The sequence below is a fragment of the Hakea prostrata genome, chromosome 9, assembly GCF_041222555.1.
Source record: "Hakea prostrata isolate BN-2017 chromosome 9, UWA_Hpros_2, whole genome shotgun sequence".
NCBI lineage: Eukaryota > Viridiplantae > Streptophyta > Magnoliopsida > Proteales > Proteaceae > Hakea > Hakea prostrata.
Window position 1 is genome coordinate 46,149,947 of NC_142608.1, and position 20,537 is coordinate 46,170,483.

The window sequence follows — 20,537 nt, forward strand, 5'->3', positions numbered from 1 at the left end:
AGACCTACAATACGGATTCCGGATTAGAAATATGGGGGTTGTTACAATAGGACCTTCCAAAAAGTGTCAATCTAGGACTCAAATCCGTCATACAAGCTCAACACTGACAAGCTGCAACTTCCTCTCAAAGTTAGACAAGGTTTCCATAGGAAGAACTCCATCACCAATCTCCATTGGCTCAGGATTAGACTCAATGGGTTCAACTGAGATGGCCTACAACTGTCTTCTACTTTGACTTCGGGTCTTCGGACCTACAACAAAGATTTTTGGGGATTGTCACAACAACACATCATAACTCATCATTTTATATCCAATCATTCAACATCATAAAGTAATGTAAATACATCTAAACATGATCCACAATATATATTCAACTACAAATCATTAAATCATACTATTACAACAAGTTCTAAGAACAATGATGCATTTAAGTAATCAAACAGTTCATCATAGAGCATATCATTGCATATATATAAGAGTGTATCCTTACCTGTAGATATGTAAAAACTACTATAATTGCAATCGAACCTCACAATAAGAAAGTCTAGAGAACCGAATTCATCCTTCAGGAGCTCACAACATCAGCACAAAACAAAACCCTAGAATTCTAATGATTCAATATTCAAATCATTTCCTTTAATTAGATCTATTCTTTATTTGGATGCAAGGATCCGTTTTCAAACATGATTTAATCAAGATCACTGATGATGTATGGAACCATCACAATTAACTCACTACCAACACATTAAAGTGGATGGATCCACACCATTCAAAGAGTTGAGGAAAGAATATAGAGAGTGTGAGATCAGCTTACCTCCAAAAGATTTGCTAAACTGACGGAGGATTGGATCTGCTTCACCAATAACGCTTCTCTCACCTTCCAACACGTGTTCTCTGCCTCCTAACCGTCCTCAGCCATAATTCCAAATATATTAATGAGTAAAAAGTTCGAGAGTGGCTATATATAGAAGACTAGGGGAAAATAGGGTTAAAACCCCGCAAGCAGACTTGGCGGTCGCTTGGGGCGGTTGCAACCGCCCCCTAGTACTTTTCAATACTTGGGTGCTTTGCTCAAGGGATTGATCCACAACTCAAACCTAACCCTATACAACATGTGGGGGAGAACTTATCTTGATTCCAAACATCTTCAAGCACGCCTTGACTCTAATTGGTGATCCACTTTCCCAGTCCACTAGGATTTATACAAGTTCTTCCTTGGCTTCCCAATAAGGCATGTTCTTCATCAGTAGAATTCAGATCCATGGACTCAGGTATGGATCATGGACTTCAATCTAGATATTCCATAACTTATTCCAACTAGATCTTTGGGTACTCGGACCTGCAATACGGATCCCGAGTTAGAAATACGAGGGTTGTTACAGTTAGAGTTAACCCTCTCATTCGGATTTGGTACTCGAAGGAGATAAGAAAAAGTAAGGGAATAGAAATCAGAAGCAGAGTCTATCTCTTCACAATGAAGGAGAGAGACAATGTAATTGGGACCCTGAGAGGGCCTCTTGGATGGTTGGGGGTGGCTGACTGAAGCTTTAGAAGGGTTTTTTCGTTTCTGGGGAGTGGGAGATGAGGTAACAGCCTCATCTTCATGAGGGTTTCCTTGTGGGCCTCTACAGGAGGATTGAGCAGAAGGACCAAACCAACAGTCGGTCACCCTAATGTTTCTATCCCTAGAGAGGTCCACAGAAGCAATAGGGGTGAATTGATTAGCTGAGTCTTCCCCATCAATCATTCGATCGATTGAGTCATCATTAGTGGTTTTACCACTACCCATGATTGAAGAAAAAAGCAAAAAAAGGGGTAGACAGGTTGTTCAACAGTAGGATCGAAGAGGATAAAATCGGTCTCAAAAGGTAAAGAAGAAAAGAAAAACTGGCAGAGAGAAGTAGAGAGAATTTACTTGTAGAAAGTATGAGAGAAAGCAAAGTTGGAACGAAGAGCTTGGAGGCAGCTGGCGCATGTAGACTCATTGGAATTTCTTCAAACGCAAGAGGTTAGCAATTTCGGCGAAGTAAAAGAGAAATGAACTTGAGCAAGGATTTAAATAGACTTAGAAAAATAGCTTGTACGAATGAGATGCATCCAAATTGAAGGTCGAGTTCAAATGGCTATTCGAGACATGATCCAATGAATAAGATTAACCCATAATCAACGGTGGGATGAAGAAGATGGTTCGAAGGTAAGGCTATCATGATGGCGCTTGTTCCCTAGGGCCATGTGGTGCTTATGGCACGAAGTACGATAGATGAGTGCGGCTCAATGAAACGTATAGTTGCGCAGACGGGTATAATAAATACGACGTTTTAAAGAGCGATGTGACGTTTAGACTTCAACCTACCATCTCAAGGGTTCATGATTGAGAAAAAAAAAACAAACCAAGCAATTGGTCGTTTCATCTTGATCAATTGGCCTGGGGGGCTCATGATAACTATAAAATAACAGCCAACCGGGTCTAACCATGATCGGTTGAAGAACCCTGGACGGGACCGGTTTGAGAGCTGAACTAAGGGGTGTCGTAAGTGTGAAGGAACCTGACAATTATACAAAGAAACGTGTTCCCATCAAACTTAGGATATGCGATCGTGCCTTACATAGAAACAATAACTAACTCAGATAAAAGGAGAAAAACCCTACAATTGGACGGCTACAAAGAAAGATTACGAATAAATCCGACGATCAAGAATAAGAGTGAATTCTATATAAACTAAAGTATCACCTAAGTTAGAGGTATATGAATCGTTTCCCTCCATTTCCATTTTCAATTAAACTTTACATCTAGCCAAAGCTCTGCTGATTGATTTAGCTTTCGGAGGTAGCTTCCCAACGTAGAGTCGCCCACATCTGACATTGTTTTGCAGGAATCCGAAGGTTGGTCATTTTTTGGATGCATCAGGTTGTAATCATCCCCTTAGGATGTAACTCTTAAATCCAAAATGACAAAGAATATAAGACCAACATATTGGTATTTCATTTAGCTTTTCTAAATAAGGGTAATTTCATCTTTTGGCACATTTAATTCAAATGAAGGGCAACAATGGATATTACGAATCCAACCTTAAGAGCCTCATAATACCGCCAGAAGTGAGAGGGCCAATAGTAATTTCATAAATAACAAAGTTCTATTAGTAGTTTAAGTTACAGTACAAGGGGGCAATAACAATTAACATTTTCTTTTTATCTTTTGTAATTTAAATATTAAGGCATGTTTTAGCGTAGTAGACCTTTTTCTGTAGTAGGAGTTGGGGCTATCCATCGTTCCTTGATGAGAATGCCAGAAAACAATTTTAAGAAAGAACGGCATTCTCAGGATCTACCCACAAAACACATACTTAGATCATCTTAATGAAGCCCAAAACACCCCTAATGAGATGTGGACACCCTCCTGATCTAACCTATATACGCCCTCATGAAGTTACACACCATCCTTGGAACCGTCAAACTGGTATTCTCATCTTGTAAATACCTAATTTCACAAACATATGGTCATATTGATACCGGTATTGGATTATATTGAACCTAAATCCAGGAATTATCCTCACAAGAGTGCTTAGAAATTCTAAGAATTTCACATCATTCCATCTTCCCTATAATAGTCAAATTTGTTACCTGGACAACTCTGATACTGAATAATAGGATTTTATACACAAAATCCTTTTACAAAAGAGGATGGATGACTGTTATTGTACAAAGGTTGAAATTGGAAGTTGATAATGACAACCTTAGTAGTTCCCCTTTTTTTTCAGTTTTCTTTACCCGAGAAATAAAATCCCATCAGTGTTGATGCTCTTATGTATGCTTTCATTAGCAGCTCGGCATATTGGTGTAGGGGCCATGCAGCAGCCTGGCAGCAATCTCTTGCCCGTTCTTTTTATTTTCAGCTCTTCTTCAATCTTTCAGTTACACAAATTGTTCTTATTGAAATAAAACAAGAAAAAATGATCTCCAATCATTCAATTACCCAAATTGTTCGTATTGAAACAGAATAAGAAAACATGATGTAATGAATAGGACAGAGAAATCACGCTAAACGTGAACTCACATATGTTCATGACCATGGCCATTGAGCATCTCTCCAAACACACCATCGATCTTTACCATTTATGCCATCCAAACAAGCAGAGTGACTGCTCTCAAACTGATGACGGGTATCATTCCCCTTTCCAAGAACCTGACAGCATTGCAGTTCCCTGTTGCGCATTGAAGCTTCTTCCCTGTATTTTGGGTTGAAGTATCTTGGATGTTGTATGAAGGATACGTTTTTCCACCACAACTTAAGGGCCTAAAATGATTTCCAAAAAAGAAAGAAATGCAGATGTAGTCATTAAAATGTATATTAACGAAGAATCTACAACACTGGAACCATGCCTACAAGTTTCCCAATTTTGTTCCTAGAATACTTCTATCTACTGAGCTGAATTGATAGAACATGATACAAACCTGCCAGTATATCCAGACTGCGACCTTTTGAGGCATCAACCAGAAGAATATTACCCTATCAGATGTGGATGCCACTCTTTTTGCTGTCAAAGTAGCCGTGAAGTAGTCACCAAGCTCTGGGTGTTGAACTGAAATTGCCAGAAAAACATGCTCGCCAGGTGCATTAGCTTTCATCTTCCAGTTCCCAAGCATATCCTGCAAGTTTTAGGTCGCCAAGGAGTAAGCCTCCAGCCAAAACTTCTCAAGACCTGATTTACATGACTGGGCATTATTTATGAAAAGAACTAGAAAAAAGCAGACGGCGATAAGGTTTCAAAAATATTATTTAGTCCATGCCAGAAAAGTTTGGCTTGATATCAGCATTAGAGAGGATGGAGAATCCTAATTGGTAGGTTCAAAACCTCCATTTGTGATGAGGCCTTTCCATACAAGAAGCAAGGTAGACAAACTGTACCACAAACAGTTAAGTCCAGGCATAAGAAGAAACAGGCCAAAACTTAGGCTAATTGTCCCTCAATTGACTTTCCTGGTGCAGGCCAAGTGGGTGAGCTGGTTCACTCAAAACTCGGATCCCGGTCTACATATCGAGGTTTCTATTTTGTTAGATAGTGGTAGCTGTGAGCAATCACTTTGTATTTTGATTACTTAGAAGTAATAGGCCACAACTAATTTCCATTTTTTTTTCTTTTCCCAATTACCTGATGTCTTGGTCAGTCTATCACGAATTGATGGGGCATCTGACCTCTCCACTGTTTAACACAACAAACAGGCTCAAAGCCCCCTTTGCCAGTATTGATTGATCTCAAAAATGTGGGAGAGACAGTTGGCCCCACTCACAACATAAAGTTTTGTATACCAGCTCTGAAAAGAAAATAATAAAAATAGTAACTACTAAAAAAGATTTACTTACACAACACTGTTGGAGGCACCCAACCACCCACTTACCCTGTGGTCCACTGTTTTGAAGTTTACTTGCGACAACATTCTATCCTTCATCAACATATCCCACTATCCTAGTGAGCTTTTGGGGGTTCTACCATCGTGGGAGCCACATCCATCAACCAGAAGCTAGAGTCTTAATGGTTAGTTTCAGTACCATTTAGAAAGGGGGCATACAGCAAAGTCTCTATTCAAATTTGTTCCTGAATCAGAAATGTTTTTGTGTTTATGCTATTTAAGAATACTACAAAAGAGAAAAACATATGGTAAACCTAGAAGATAAAAAAAAAAGAAGAAGATATTTCTGCAACTAAAAAAGAACCATGTATAGAATGGTACTACTGAAGTATTTCTTCTTTTCTATCGAAGTGCATAAAATGTCATCCTACACATTCTCATTACTTATTTCAGAGCACTATTTAAGTCATTACATAAGATCATCGATGCATCAATCGGAAAAGTGTGGAGGTGGAGGTTGATGTCATGGTGGTGGTGGCAGTGGTGCAGCTGGAGGACCAAGATTTCATAATATCCAGCCCTTCTGTTTCAAATGCTCCACCTCCCCACCCCCCCCCCCCCAAAAAAAAAAAAAAAAAAAAAAAAGAAGAAAAAAGCTCTCTTCCAACAGACTAGATGACACATACAACTCCTGTTCCATTTCTTTTTTGAAAAACAAATAATAATAAGAAAATGAGAACATTAACTGTCTTGAGTTGGTGTTTTAGCATTGCCGTGCAACCCCTAAGTTACTATATAAATGTCTCATTTACCAATTTCAAGTCTTGCTCCTGTCTTCAATCTAACCATCAATTTGGTGACATACTTGGAGAGAGTATCCAGTCATCAACCCCTACTTATGGAATTAGTTTGGTGGTGAGCTGTCCAGTGGTTCATTTGATTCTGGTAGTTGCTAACTCTGACACCTACAAAACCTTTTTCTATTTTGTTTTTTCTATCATAGAAACTTATCTAACCCCTGGTTCACCATCAAACCTGGAGTACTGTCCCATTACCTCAACTCCTCCATTTGACTAGGTCCTGGGTCCTGAGCTTGACCTAAACCTTCGATTCTCATCCATCAATCTTCTTTTGTTGCTAGATGTCTAATCTAATGTAGGACAGGTTTGAGAAATTCACATTAAACCATAAACCAGTACCATTCTAGTTGTAAGTATGATTTATTGGGGTATATGGGGTATATTGCATTTGAAGAACAAATGGAAGGCACTTAAGAAATTAAAATGGGGTTACGATAGAAGAAAACAACAACCAATTCCCCCCCCCCCGGATTAGAGATCTAGCAGTAAGGGTTTGCTCTACATATAGAGTTTGAAACAGAGGAAGAGTTGATTGAAGAAGGAAAAAAGAAGATCATCCCTGGATCCACACCGTGTTGGATTCACGCCAAGAATGGCATAGAATCATTCATGCTTTCATTCCTTTCTTCTTTGCTTGCTTCCTTTTCTTCCATCTACATATACTATCAATTTAACCCAAAACCGGAAGATGGAAAGGGAAACCAGAATAATAATAAAAAATAAAAAGACAAAAGAATAAATAAATAAAAATAAAAAGACAAACTCCCTGCTAACTACACTTCAAGCAATAACTACTCCCCGACAACAACTTTTCCAGCAATCCCTTACGACATTAGTACATAAAAACTCTGAAGCCAAATAAAAACATGAAATAGAAAAAGAACCACAAGATGACACATAATGCTACTCATCTAGCTACAATGGGATATGTGGCCACATAACCCTCTAGTGATGTCCTCATCAATTCTCAAAGTATGGGTAGAATTAGCCTCTGCTGAAAATAAGCACTTGTATCTCTCCAATAAATCAGGTTTAAGGCCCGGAAGCCCATCCATGCTAATCCATGTACAAGCCCTATGAAACTCTCTGACACCTAATTTGATACAGGATAGGTATAGTAAACCACAATAAATTACAAACCAGTTTCATCCTAGCAACCAGCATGATTCATCGGGGTATATGGGCTGTTGTATGAGAGGAGAAAAAAAAGCACAAATGGAAGGCACTTAAGAAACAAAAATGGGCTCAGGAGAATATGATAATCTAATAGGGATATTGTTTTTGAGGGTGTAGAGTTTGAAAGAGAGAAGAGGAAGAAGATCATCTTGGCTTCAGACTATGAATTGTATTGATTTACTTGTGCTTTCTTTCCTTCCTTGTCTACTTGCTCCTCGCTTCCATCTCCCAAATCCTAATATTTTTTTTAAACCCAATGAGGAGATGGGGTAAAAAAAGAGAAAAGAAGATGATAAGCGCCTAAAACTAAATACTCCAGAAATAGGTACTCCCTTAACAACATTAGTATGTAGATTTCTGGCTTCAATTACAACAACAACAATAACAACAATAAGCCTTGTCCCAACTAAATGGGGTCGGCTACATGGATTCTTGCCCTCCAATCAGTTTTGTTCGAGGCCATGCTAGATACAAGGCCTAAGCTATACATATCATTTCTCAACACTTCTCCTAAGGTTATCTTAGGTCTACCCCTAGCTCTTCTAGTTCCTTCAATATGGATTATATCACTTCTCCGTACAGGAGCATTTATAGGTCTCCGTTGAACGTGGCCGTGCCACCTCAAACGACTTTCTCTAAGCTTATCACTTATGGGAGCAACTCCCAGCCCAACTCTAATATGATCGTTTCTTATCTTATCCATCCTAGTTTTGCCACTCATCCATCTTAGCATCCTCATTTCTGCTACACTGAGTTTATCTATATGATTCTTTTTAACAGCCCAACACTCTGCACCGTACATCATAGCTGGTCGAACAACGGTCCTATAAAATTTTCCTTTAAGCTTTAATGGAATACGCCGATCACATAAGACCCCGGACGCACCTCTCCACTTCATCCACCCTATTTTAATTCTTTGGGAAACCTCATCTTCCAAATCACCTCTTTTACTTATGATTGAACCTAGGTACCTAAAACAATCACTCTGAGGAATCTCTTTATCGTCAAGTATCACCACCTCATCATCTGGCCGATCATGACTAAAGTTACAAACTAAATATTCTGTCTTCGATCTACTAAGTTTAAAGCCTTTTGATTCCAAACTAATCTCCATGATTCTAATTTGGTATTAATCCCCACTTGGGTCTCATCAATCAACACAATATCATCCGCAAAAAGCATACACCAGGGGACCTCATCTTGAATGTCTTTGGTTAATTCATCCATTACTAGTGCAAATAGATATGGGCTTAAAGTTGACCCTTGATGTAGCCCAACTGTTATCGGGAATTCATTACTTTGTCCCCCCACTGTTCTAACACTAGTCACCGAACCATCATACATATCCTTAACTATATCTATATATTTACTTGCAACACTTCTTTTCTCTAGTACTTGCTAAATTAACGCTCTAGGGAGAAAGAAGAATTAAAAATAAATAAATAAAAAATGGAGAAGAAGAAAGAACAGCACATAATGCTAGTCATCTACTGTAATGAACTGACATGTAGCCACATCAATTCTTGAGTGGTATCCTCATCAATATCCTACGGTCCTAATTGTGGAGTGTAAATACTTTCTGCTTTAGTAGTCTAGCCCAATTAGTCAGTATAGGGATGCTGGAATAGGATTTCCTCATTCTTTCAGTTCTTTGACTTATATGAACTTGTTTAAGTGTCAGTTGTCCCTTTTAAGCTGTCAATCGTAAGTCAAGGTAAAGTAACAGGTCCAGAACATCATGTTAGCAAAATTTGGGGTGGGGGGGGGGGGCAGAGGGAACCCCTATAGGCAGGCCTATAATGTACCGGTCAACCAAAACTCCGAAGTAGATGAATCTACATGTAAAAGGAATAAATAGAGAAACACATGAACAATAATGGTCCAGACATTAGAGAAATAGGATAAACCAACCTGAACAAGACCCCCCCCCTTCTTATAAGATAGATGCAATGAGATAAACAATTAAAGCTAATTGAAGAGATGGCATTGGACAGAAGAGTGGATTCATGACTATAGGAGGTGATGTAAACCAAATTCCAGGGTCTGGGTTGTAGCATTATTGCCCTAGCATTGGGCTCACTCCAGGATCCTCTTCCATAGAATCAGCAGTCTTCTAGGGCTGTAACTGCCTTCAATATAGGTCTCTTGTAATACAAGGATAGGTAATGGGGTCAGGTTAATGGTAGGATAGGTTTTGGCCAGGCTGGGGACCTAGGGTCTTTGGTCCTAGGGTTTAGAGCTTGCTGTAATGTATTGATTTCAGATTCAGAATTTAGGTCTAGGGTTAGGTCTATGGGTTTTTAGGGTTGAACTGAAGAAGAGGCTTAGGGTTCGGCTGCTGCTGTTATTGAATTTCAGAACTGAAAATTGATGTTGGGGTTTAGAAATTAAGGATCTAGGGTTCCAGTCAGGGTGGGGGAGGGGCTGCAGTTGAGGTTTTATAATTTCTGATTTAATTCTTAGTGGTTGGGATTGATTTGGGAATCCTACTTGGGTTAGGACTCTTAGGAAAGTCAACTAGGGTTAGGTAGGGGTAGAAGAGGAGTGGGAGATGTTGACCCTAAAGGGGTTTAATGTTTAGTTGAGGTTTTAGGGTGTCATAGGCATTTGTATAATTAGGGTTTGTAGGTTGAAGATGAATTGCAGAATTCTCCAACTTTGATCATGAAAAAGCACAACTTCATTACTAAAACAAAACACAGTTACATAACTTGCATAGGTCATTCCTAATATCAATAGGCCTAATGGCAATCTGAGTTGTTAGGTAGATACATTATTGAAGTAAAGTGGGGGATTTAAATTTGCACAAAGACAGATTAGCTGCCTGAGCAGAAATGTTTAAGGGAACAGGGAGGGAATAAAGAGGCCATGTGCCGTTCACTGGTTTAGGTAGTATCCAAGACACCCTCTCGATTTTTACCAAACTTCATCCACATGGGTATTCTTGACGGTTAGATGATAGAGTCCTTTGTGAATTGCCTGCAGCACAGCTTGCATTCCACTCCTATATTCAAGAGCACCTGCCTTAAGGAACAGCAGTCGCTGCTGGATTTTTATTTGCAGCAGCAGCAGGCAGCTGCTGCCGACGGCGGTGATTTCGCCACATCATCGAAATTTGAACAGACGATTGAGATTAAAAAGAAAGATTTATGTGTTTACATTTTAAGGATTAAATGTTTTTAATTTACAAACCAAGTCCCTCCTTTGCATCGCTGGGAGGAGATCCAACCAGGTTTTGTCTTCGTCGGTGTAGTAGCTGAAGATTTCGTTGCCAACGAGGAGGGTTCGAATCCTGGCCTTGGGATAGAAGGGGACAAATTTGATTTTGACCCATTCGTTTGCTAGGGTTCGATTTGATGAGATGTTTGAGATTATTTGGTTAGGAATCATGACAGCTACTTCAAAATTGGTTTTAGTAAGGGCTTTGAGGATTTTGAGTTCTGGTTCGTAGAGCTTAACGGTATCTGCTTTCAGTTTCTTAATGAGCTTCATGGATCAAGATGTGGAAGGTAGATTATTGCCCAGAAGCCCATAGTTTATCCCAATATTGCTTGACACCTCTGCATCTGCCAAAGAAAAAACATAAAAAAAACAGAGTTTGACAAAGAATCAAATCTCAAAACAGGAAGCAAAACATAATCTTTTGTTTCAAGGTGACTTACTGGAGAAAGCTATGAGACAAAAGAAGCTCAAAGGAAGAAAACCCATCTCCAGATTTCTCCGTCTGGAATGAGGGTTTTGGGTAATCAGTGAATGAGGGACTTGGTTTGTAAATTAAAAACATTTAATCTTAAAATGTAAACACATAAAATCTTCCTTTTTAATCTCAATCGTCCATTCAAATTTCAATGATGTGGCGAAATCACCGCCGTCGGCAGCAGCAGGCAGCTGCTGCTGCAAATAAAAATCCGTCGCTGGTTACTAATAATCCCCACACTCTAAGCAGCACAACTTGCTGGAATTAAGTTAGGGAGGTGAGGGGAGGCTTGCAAATGGTCTAGAGGAAGGGGGAAGAGCTTAAGGAGGGGCTGGGTGGGTTTGTACTTACTTGGAGACAGATTAATACTGCTGGAACTGAAAAACACTTGCTGAATTTGAAGAAGAAGACACTCTAAATCCTCTGTGGCCCTCCCAAGGAAGCCACAACTTCCTTGTCTCCAAACACTGATAATTTTATTCGATACAACTTAATAATTACAGAGCAAGAAGGCTTTATTTATAACCTCAAATAAGAACACTTAAAAGGACTCAAATTTGAAAAACCAATTAGAACTTTGACTGACTAACCAAATCTAACTCCTAACTACTAATTGATTAAGATCTGCACAAGAAAACTCCATAACTTACACTCAAGGACTCCAATCCAAATTCTAAGAGTAGATATGGACTAGTAATAAAAGAAATCAAGGTGGTCAAATTAGGGGTCCCAACATAACTAGGAATATCACCTAGACTAGGACTCTGCAAAAACTTTCAAAATACTAAATCAAATAATAATAAATAAATAAATAATAAAACAAAATAAATAGATCTAGGGCCAAACAACAAACTGGATTTACTGGGACCTAGACCTAGGACACACAAAGTTGATCAAAATTACCAATATGTCGGTCGAAATCCTCTGGGTTGCTGGTGGGGCCGTAGGGCATTGGCAAGCCCTTTGGGGCCTCATTAGTTGATCCTAGAAACAGTTTACATCAGCAGGGATCAGTTCATCTGCTACAGACAGAATTAGGATGGAAAATCATGGAACCATCCATGTGGTGACAGAATTAGACTGACCTTGCCACATGTAGATGTGCCGAACATGTGCAGCCCTTTGAGGCCACCATCTTACTCTAAACAGTGAAAGATTTCCAGTCAAGCATGTACCTTCACTGTCGAATAGTCTGTCTCCTAACATCATAATAACAAGAGCAAATTACTCTGACACCCCAAAACAAAAGCCTCAATGCATTGAAACCCCTTTCTATGTCCCCTTTTCTGATAGAACGGTTAATAATCAAGATAAAGAACATTACACTTCCCGTAAAGCACGGAGAATAAAAATGAAAAGACAATCATATCCATTGGCATCTTTCCTTCCGTGAAGCTTGACCGGAGCTTCCAATCTGAATGAGATTGAACCAGAGGATCATCAATGAGTTGGGTCAAAGGCGATGAACGTACTAGATTTATAAGATTTCTCAGGTAAAATGGGCACAGCATAACAGCGTTATTACAATTTTTCTTGGAAATGATAAATAATTTTTAGCTTCTTCAGTTCTGATCATTGGAGCACGAACCTGTCCAGCATATTCCATTACTGAAAGGAAATGAAAAACCAACAAATTAAGGGAACCACCGCCAATAAATTAAGGGAAATGATCAGGTTTTTCATCCTCTATGAGTTTGGGAAGAGAATCTGATTCTTTAGTGAGAGAAATTTATGGGTTTTGTTCGGCTGTGTTAGAAGAGAGAATAATGAAGAGGGAGCATCAGGAAAGTAGTGGCAGTGGTGGCAAAAGTAATGCTGGAAATATGGGATGAGACACAACAGCAAGATGCGGGAATGCTTCTATCCATATTGTATCACAAGGTGATGTCGTCAGACATGGTGGAAGTAGCTCAGAAGCTTGGGCAGTTGGAGATGGTAATTGACCAACGTTCAGGAAGATGGGTTTTCTCATCTAGCTTCCGAGACTTTTCATACAACCTTCTAATCTCTATATCTCACATTAGAGTATGCTTTCTCAAAATCAAAACTCCACCTAATTTTGATCCACATACTGCTGTTTGACCCTAGGATTCTGGAATCAACATTCTACCCAGATTAGGGTTTTGTGAATTGAAAAACTCCAGGGTTAGAATTAGGAATTTGCAGATTAAATGATGCAGTTACAATATCGAATTAAGTGACTCAGCCGCAGGATCTCACAAGCTCTATACAATGTGCAGGCGATATATCGCCCTATCGCTGGGGGGTGACACGATTCCCCCCCAGCGACGCGATTTTTTCAAAATATCGACCATATATCGTCGATGACTGATTTTTCGACTGTTGACGATATTATCGCCAATTTATCGGCGATATATCGTCTAATGTCGACAATTAAATAGATTCAACCGAATTTCTCTCTCCTCTCCAAAGCCTCTCTCACTTATTTCTTGCACTTTTCACCATATTTTGGTTCGATTTTCAACATCTACGAGTAGATCTTGCTTCGTTATTGCCGGATATCACGTTGTAGACTTTAGATGATTTGGTTTATATGAATTTCCCGACTTCTAGTTTCGCGGCTATCGCCCGTATATAGTCCAACATGTGTCAATTAAGAACATTAGTTTAGGTGATGTTTTAGGTCAAAATAACATTCCCAATGTGTTTCCCTCAAATTAGGCTACATGTCGAAATTCAGGCCAAAATGACCCCAAATGCCCCTCGAAATGGGGGGTCAATTTTTCATCGAACCCCCTCAAAAAGTCCCCCGAAATATCGATTGGTGTCACCGTGTCGGTAGTGTCGCTAGCCACCGACACAACGACACCAACCGATATTTCGAACTTTGCTCCCAAGTAAGGTTTAGGTTTTCAATGACAAATCAGAGTTTTAAGAGAATGAACAGACAGGAGGAAGACAAACACAATATAGGGTAGGGATGTTATGGTCATCTTATATATAATTAGGAGTATTTTTGGAATCAAAATAACTAAAATGATTATTTAACAGTAATCACTAATGGATTGGACTAATATGTATTATTCAATTCCAACTCGGGGTGTCTTGCTTTTAAAACATAAATGGGGTGTCGAGATAATTTCCTCTAATAACAATTATGAATCCTAAAGAAATGATCTTTGACATAATAACAATTCTGAATCCTAAAGAAAAGATAATGCTAATAATGTATATATGATGTAATACTTAGACACTTAAAAATCTAAATATCTGATGTGAATGAAAGATAATTAGCTGATGACCAAAGAAATCAACCACAAACCCAGTTGACCCAAGCCAAGGCAAGAGATCTTACCATAAAAGGACTGACATGCAATGGCTTTGCCACTAAATCTGAATCAGGGCTGAAAATGAAGGTTACTCTTTCACCCCATGGTGTGTTTGTTACCTACAAATTATAAATCACAATATTGATTAGCAAGGAGACAAAGGGATTTTGAAGCACAAAGAGCCTCTTCAAAATGGAATTGGCCAGCAACTATAAACAATTAATTTCATCCAAACAAAGATGCTCACATAAATGTCAAACCAAAACACTAAAAATCATATTATATGGAAAAAGAACCAAGAAGAGTATTGTTCTATACATTCTCATTTTACACTATAATCATATGTATTGATGACATGATGATAACTTCGTAAAAAATGGGTAGTTTCCATCTTAAAGTTGGCACCAAATTTTCTCGCAATTCAAAGTGTGATCATATGAATTGATGACATGATGATAGCTATGCCAAAATGGGGAGTTTCCAATTTAAAGTTGGCACCAATTTTTATGCAACTCAAAGAGCAACTCTCTTGGATGCAGCATAATGAAATTTGGTCAAAGGTCCAAAATTTACATTGACCAATACAATAAGAGTTACATTTGAATTATTGAAACATGAGGACAACTTAGCCAATTTATTAATTTTTTGCTGTGGGGGGTGAGGGGATGGTTAGGGGCATAGATAGGCATTTGAAGTAAGCACTTAACCCGAAATTTTAGTTATCTCATCCAAAATGTGTTCCATTAAATGATGTCCAATTAAAATGTCTAATATCTACTGTACAATGTGTATATCCCTTCATCATGTAAGAAAAATATATGGCTAGATGAATCTGAAACAACACTCATCAACATGAAGTTGAAATGCATATGTTAAAAGTCACCTCCATTCAGATGATCCTCACTTGTGATAGTTGCACTACTGCTCCACAAATATGGTTATTGGAACTTCACTGATAAAGATTGCGAAGTCTCGTACTGTTTTCATGTCAAAATACTTTATGGCCCCTCCAAAATTTAAGATTTTGATGATGATAATGATGGGGATACTAATAATAGAAACAAAGAACCTATTGTGTCGCTGTATAAGTTGGTTAAATTTTGAAATGATCAAATGGATGGCAATGAATAGGAACAATCAAGTTAACTATGGATTTTTTTTTCTTCCTTTTTTTCAGTAGGGAGGGATCTCTCTACCTTAACCTGAAAAATGGGTTTCTAGCAAACAATATTTTCATCTTCTGGGATTTCTTATCAGATAATTCAAAGTTCCTTACACTCCACCCACCCACCCACCACCCCACCCCCCAAAAAAAAAAAAAATCAAATAATAATAATAAAATATGAAAAGATAGAAACAATAGGAGAGAAAGAGATGAAGAGATAACAGCGAAGGGTAATATAGGAAGATAACAAGAGATAATAGATACTAGAGAGGGAAATTAAGGGATGATAAGAGAGAGAGAGAGAGACTAAAGGATAGGGATTTGGGGCTTTATGGATGAAGTTGTCTGACATCTTCTTGCAACTGAATTCCCTTCTCAAGAGAAACTTAAGAGATAATTTAGGATAATAATCATGTCCTTCCTTTATTAATGGCAGCCAAGGGGGGGGGGTTGGGTGACTTGCGCAAACAGGGGAGGGAGGGTCCGGGGGAGGCTGTGAGTGAAGGGGAAGGGATAGGGGAGCCTTGCAATGGGAGGGGAGAAGGGGGAAGGGGCTGGGATGGCTATACTTACTTGGAAACCTTGAGACCTTGCTGGAATTTCTGAAGAATAGTGCTTGACTGAGTAGGTTGCTGATCTTGAAGAAGAACTTTGCTGTAAATCTGTTGTGGCCCCCTCAAATAGGAATCACAGTCCTCAAACTCAATATTCTTATTCAAATAATCAGACTTAAGGAATACAAAGAAATAATATGTTATTTCTAGCCTAGTGATAGACCCCTTATCTCACGAGTCTATACTCGCAGGCATGGCAAGAGAGATACAAGATCTGCTGCACAGCAGCCACGAATGGAAGGCAATAGTTGAGAGATATAGACTGCCTTATAGGAATGGATTTGGGGGTGATTCTATTAAGGGATATTGTAGGTAAGTATTTACTATTAATAAGGGGAAGGGAGAGGAGGTTAAGGTATGCTTTTGAGTTATTGGGGAAGTAAGGGTGAGGGCTATTGCTCTCAGGTAGCTGTAGGTACACCTACTGCTGGTAGTGTGCTCTGTTTCTAGTTCAGCATTCAATAGAAGTTTATTATTACTACTACTTCCTTGTGTCGTTTCACCATTGTTAAGCTACTGCATTCGGGTACTTAACACCTACTAAAAGACCCTAACTCTAAGTCGGATTCCTCTATAAATTAAGATCCCACCACATTAATCTCAACCGACCAGTCAATAAAAGATCTAACAGACTCTAATTGACACATGCTGAAATAAAATCCTACTAACTAAAACTCCAGTTGACACATGCTAAATTCTATTTAATTAAAAACTCTAATTGACATGTGCTGGAATAAAAAAGAACTAAAGACTCAAGGACTTATTTAACTCAAATTAGACTGCCTGCCTGACTGAAACTCTTCAGAAAATAAAAGAGAAAATTCTGAAAATAAAAACCAGCAATTATTTAGGTTTTCACCAAAACACCCTCTTTAGGGTTTGGCCAGCCCCAGATGGCTCACTTTAAGGTTTTAGCCAGGAAGGGGTCAAACCTGTTCGCCTCATGCTGCCTGCTCTGCTACGAACCCTCCCTCCAGCAATCATCTCTTTAATCTCCCCAGCACGAATTTTATTGGTGATGAGTTTTGACAATACCAGTACTTAGAGATCTCTTCAATATTTGTTTCTTCGGTAGGGTTTCTGTCTCGTGGGCGAAGAGTATTCAGATGAAGACGATGATGCAGCTGTTCTTTCCCCCTCAGATATTGATAAGGGTATTTAGGCAGTCTTATAATTAAAGATAGGCATATGAAGCAACCATTTTACCTGAAGTTTTTTTTTTTTTTTTTTTTGGATGAATAAACCTGAAGTTTTTAGTTATCTCACCCAAAATGTCTTCCACTAAATGAATGTCCAGTTTACAAGCTACTATTCCCTTCATCAAGTAAGAAAATATGTGGGTTGATGAATCCGAAACAAACTCTCATCAACATGAAGTTGAAGTATGTCAAAAGTTACCTTCCTTCAGATGATCCTCACTTATGATAGTTGCAACAATGCTCCACGAATATGGTTACTGGAACTTCACAGATAAAGAATTTAACGTCTAGTACTGTTTTCATGCCAAAATATTTTATGCCCTTCAAAAATGATGAATTTGATGAGGATAATGATGGTGATACTAATAATAGAAACGAAGAAACCTACTTGTCTACTGTATAAGTTGGTTAAATTCTGAAATGATCAAATGTATGAATGGGAACAATCAACTCAAGTTAATTGACTGACCTTTAACAGAATCTATGGGTGTTTATCTTTTTAAGGAGGGAGGCAACTCTCTACCTTAACCTAACAAATGGTTTCTAGTAAACAATATTTTCATTTTCTGAGATTCCTTATCAGATAATTCAAAATTCCTTACATTCCCCCCCCCAAAAACAAAAAAAAAAAAAAAAAAAAGGAAAACAATGTCTATAATTTACAGAATTACTCTTTCACAAGCAAATCCAATAAGAATAAGAAAAGATAGAAACCATATGGAGAGAAAGAGATAAAGAGACAACAGAGAGGGTCAATATGGGAAGATAAAGAGATATAATAGAGAGGGAAATTAGGGAAGATGAGAGAGAGAGAGTAAAGGATAGGGATTTTGGGCTTTACAGATAAAGTTGCTGGACATCTTCTTGCAACTGCATTCTCTTCTCAAGAGAAAATTTAGGATAATAATCATGTCCTTTCTTTATTCATATCTACCAATGTTAAATAGGATGGCACTTGGATACATACCAAAGCACCATCTCCCCCATAACTCCGTCTGACTCCTCTTTTTCAATTTGACTTCCATGGACTCCTACCATGATGCCACATCTACTTGACCACTTACATTGTTACATAAGTTACTAACTAGTTACAACTGCTTATACGATTCAAATATGGAATGTAAAACTCTAATGAATTGGATAAGTGGGAAACTACTTAGTATAGTTCAAATAGAATAAATTTTGGAATAAACCCAATCCAAAGGGCTGATTAGAGCTTAAATTTATCATAGAAGCCATTCATGCTCACTTGTTAGGCACTACTGACAAATGTAAATGATGACTTCTGATTAGCCACTGAATAATCCCCTATGCATTGTATGCCATACATTCTCAGTAGAAAACTGTACAGCCATGTTCAACAATTTGGTCAAACAATTTATTTTCAGGCTTGACAAGCAATTGCATCATATCTAAAGATACACAAAAGAGATACAATTATCTTTTGCCTAAATCACAAAACACACAAATGCATATATGATTTCCAACCAAAAATGAAATTGTAGCTTGTAACCCACCTCAGCAATGCACTTCTTCAAGCATTGATTAGAACCTTCAAGATCATAGCAGTAATAGACGCTCAATGGGTTTTGTTCATATCCAACACTAGGAGGAATTGTCAGGAGGAACCTGCATAAAACATGAATGCAGATGAATGTCATGTTTAACCTGGACTCTAGAAGCTATGAGTAAATCTTAACATTCAAAAGATAGAAGAAGAAGAAGAAGAAGAAGAAGAAGAAGAAACGAGATGGCCAACCAACGTTCTAGCCCGATAATAAGTTTGAAATTGGTAAACTAAGATATCTAACAACCGATCGATATTCATAAGTGCCATGTTGGATCTGAAAGCATAGTAATCACTTCAAGGAGAACAAACCAGCCCCTCAACTCAAAAAGTCCAAATGGCCACTCACAAGCCCGAACCCAACAAATCCCCATCATCCCATTCTCCCAGAACTAGAGAAGGAAATAGGATAGCTACTGAATCACGCATACGACCGACATTTGAAGGTACATTATGATTATCTACTCGGAGATAAATTAGAGAAACTCAATTTTGAAGTGGTGTAGACTAGTTGTAACTTACAACTACTGAAATTCGGTTGATTCACCGGTACACTAAACATTAAAATCAAAATAATAATAACGAATCATATACCCACAAATATAAAACTATTCCAGTACAAGATTCATGGACGAAACTGAAGCTGGACATACCAAACAAGGCAATAGCGACGTTTCAGATAAAGAACAAGAGAGAGGTAAATTACACGGGTCCGGTGGTTCCAGTGATTTCCCGAGCTTGATCAGCGGTCAAGTGGTTGAGAAGCATGTCGGGCTTTGCACGATCAAGATCGATGAGGGCGTATCGAACTGGGTATCGAAAGGAATGATGAACAGGACGCCTACGTTCATGCCAAACCGAACCTTCATACAGAGCTACTTCTTCTTCTTCTTCTTTTTCCTCATTGAGTGGTGGAGGAGAAGAGGAAGCAAAGATGTCAAATGCTCGTACAAGAAATCGGAAGAGGAGATGGAGAGAAAGAATTGAAGATGTCACGGAATAGTAGGTAATGGAGCACAATAGGTACACCACCTCCATATGCGGTCTCTCTCGCTTGCGCTTCCTGTACTCACATTTCCGGCGGCATATACAATATCCCTATCCCAATATAAAAAATCGTCTCTGTACCCAAAAATAATCTTGAGTTTATTCGCCTTCTACATGTTTGTCCATGCCTAACAAGGGAGACAGTTTCTGTTCATGGTACCGGAACTGGTATTTTTTACAGAAAATCGTGTCGGATTTCTTTTGATAACAAAATCGTGTCGGATTGAATATTGATTAATAATACTGGCAATATCAGACAGATAATGCCCTAAATATTCCTTCAAAAAAATATTTTGGAACTTTAGCATCTATTGTACATGCCATGCAAGTCTGTCCATCCACTTCTCTATTTTGCATTTTATGGGCAAAATCTGGGATTCTTAAACAACATAAGCATGCATGTCCTATTTTCAAGTTTAAGAGTTAAAAGACTATTCAAAGTCAGCAATTTTTATGCTTCATTAGATTTGATGCAAAATCTAATTCATATACATCATCTCTCCATGCCTTTCACTAATAACACCTAGAACACCATCTGAGGAAATGGTATCAAACAATGGATTTTGTCTTCTG

At 38.4% G+C, this 20,537-nt stretch overlaps 1 protein-coding gene across 2 annotated transcripts; it reads right to left on the reverse strand.

Moving 5' to 3' along the window:
* Positions 1-3,183: 3,183 nt before the first annotated feature.
* On the reverse strand, positions 3,184-20,061 carry LOC149005336 (DUF1365 family protein). Of its 2 annotated transcripts, XM_089169217.1 has the most exons (6): positions 19,624-20,061; positions 18,868-18,979; positions 14,399-14,491; positions 4,453-4,647; positions 4,055-4,294; positions 3,184-3,926 (listed from the first exon to the last, which is right to left on the reverse strand). In XM_089169217.1, exons 1-5 carry the CDS (start codon positions 19,953-19,955, stop codon positions 4,061-4,063), a joined length of 966 nt encoding a protein of 321 aa, XP_089025343.1. In that variant the 5' UTR covers positions 19,956-20,061; the 3' UTR covers positions 3,184-3,926; positions 4,055-4,060. The 2 variants fall into 2 exon arrangements, with proteins under 2 accessions (XP_089025343.1, XP_089025342.1); XM_089169216.1 differs by having other exon boundaries at positions 3,208-4,294.
* Between the last annotated feature and the right edge of the window lie 476 nt (positions 20,062-20,537).

What these genes read in the sequence shown, in the direction of transcription:
- LOC149005336 (XM_089169217.1), bottom strand. Translation starts at nt 19,955, where the DNA reads ATGGAGGTGGTGTACCTATTGTGCTCCATTACCTACTATTCCGTGACA. An exon ending in ACTGGAACCACCGGACCCGT is followed by an intron (nt 18,980 to 19,623) that starts GTAATTTACCTC and finishes TGTTTTATGCAG; the next exon opens with GTTCCTCCTGACAATTCCTC. An exon ending in TGAAGAAGTGCATTGCTGAG is followed by an intron (nt 14,492 to 18,867) that starts GTGGGTTACAAG and finishes TATAATTTGTAG; the next exon opens with GTAACAAACACACCATGGGG.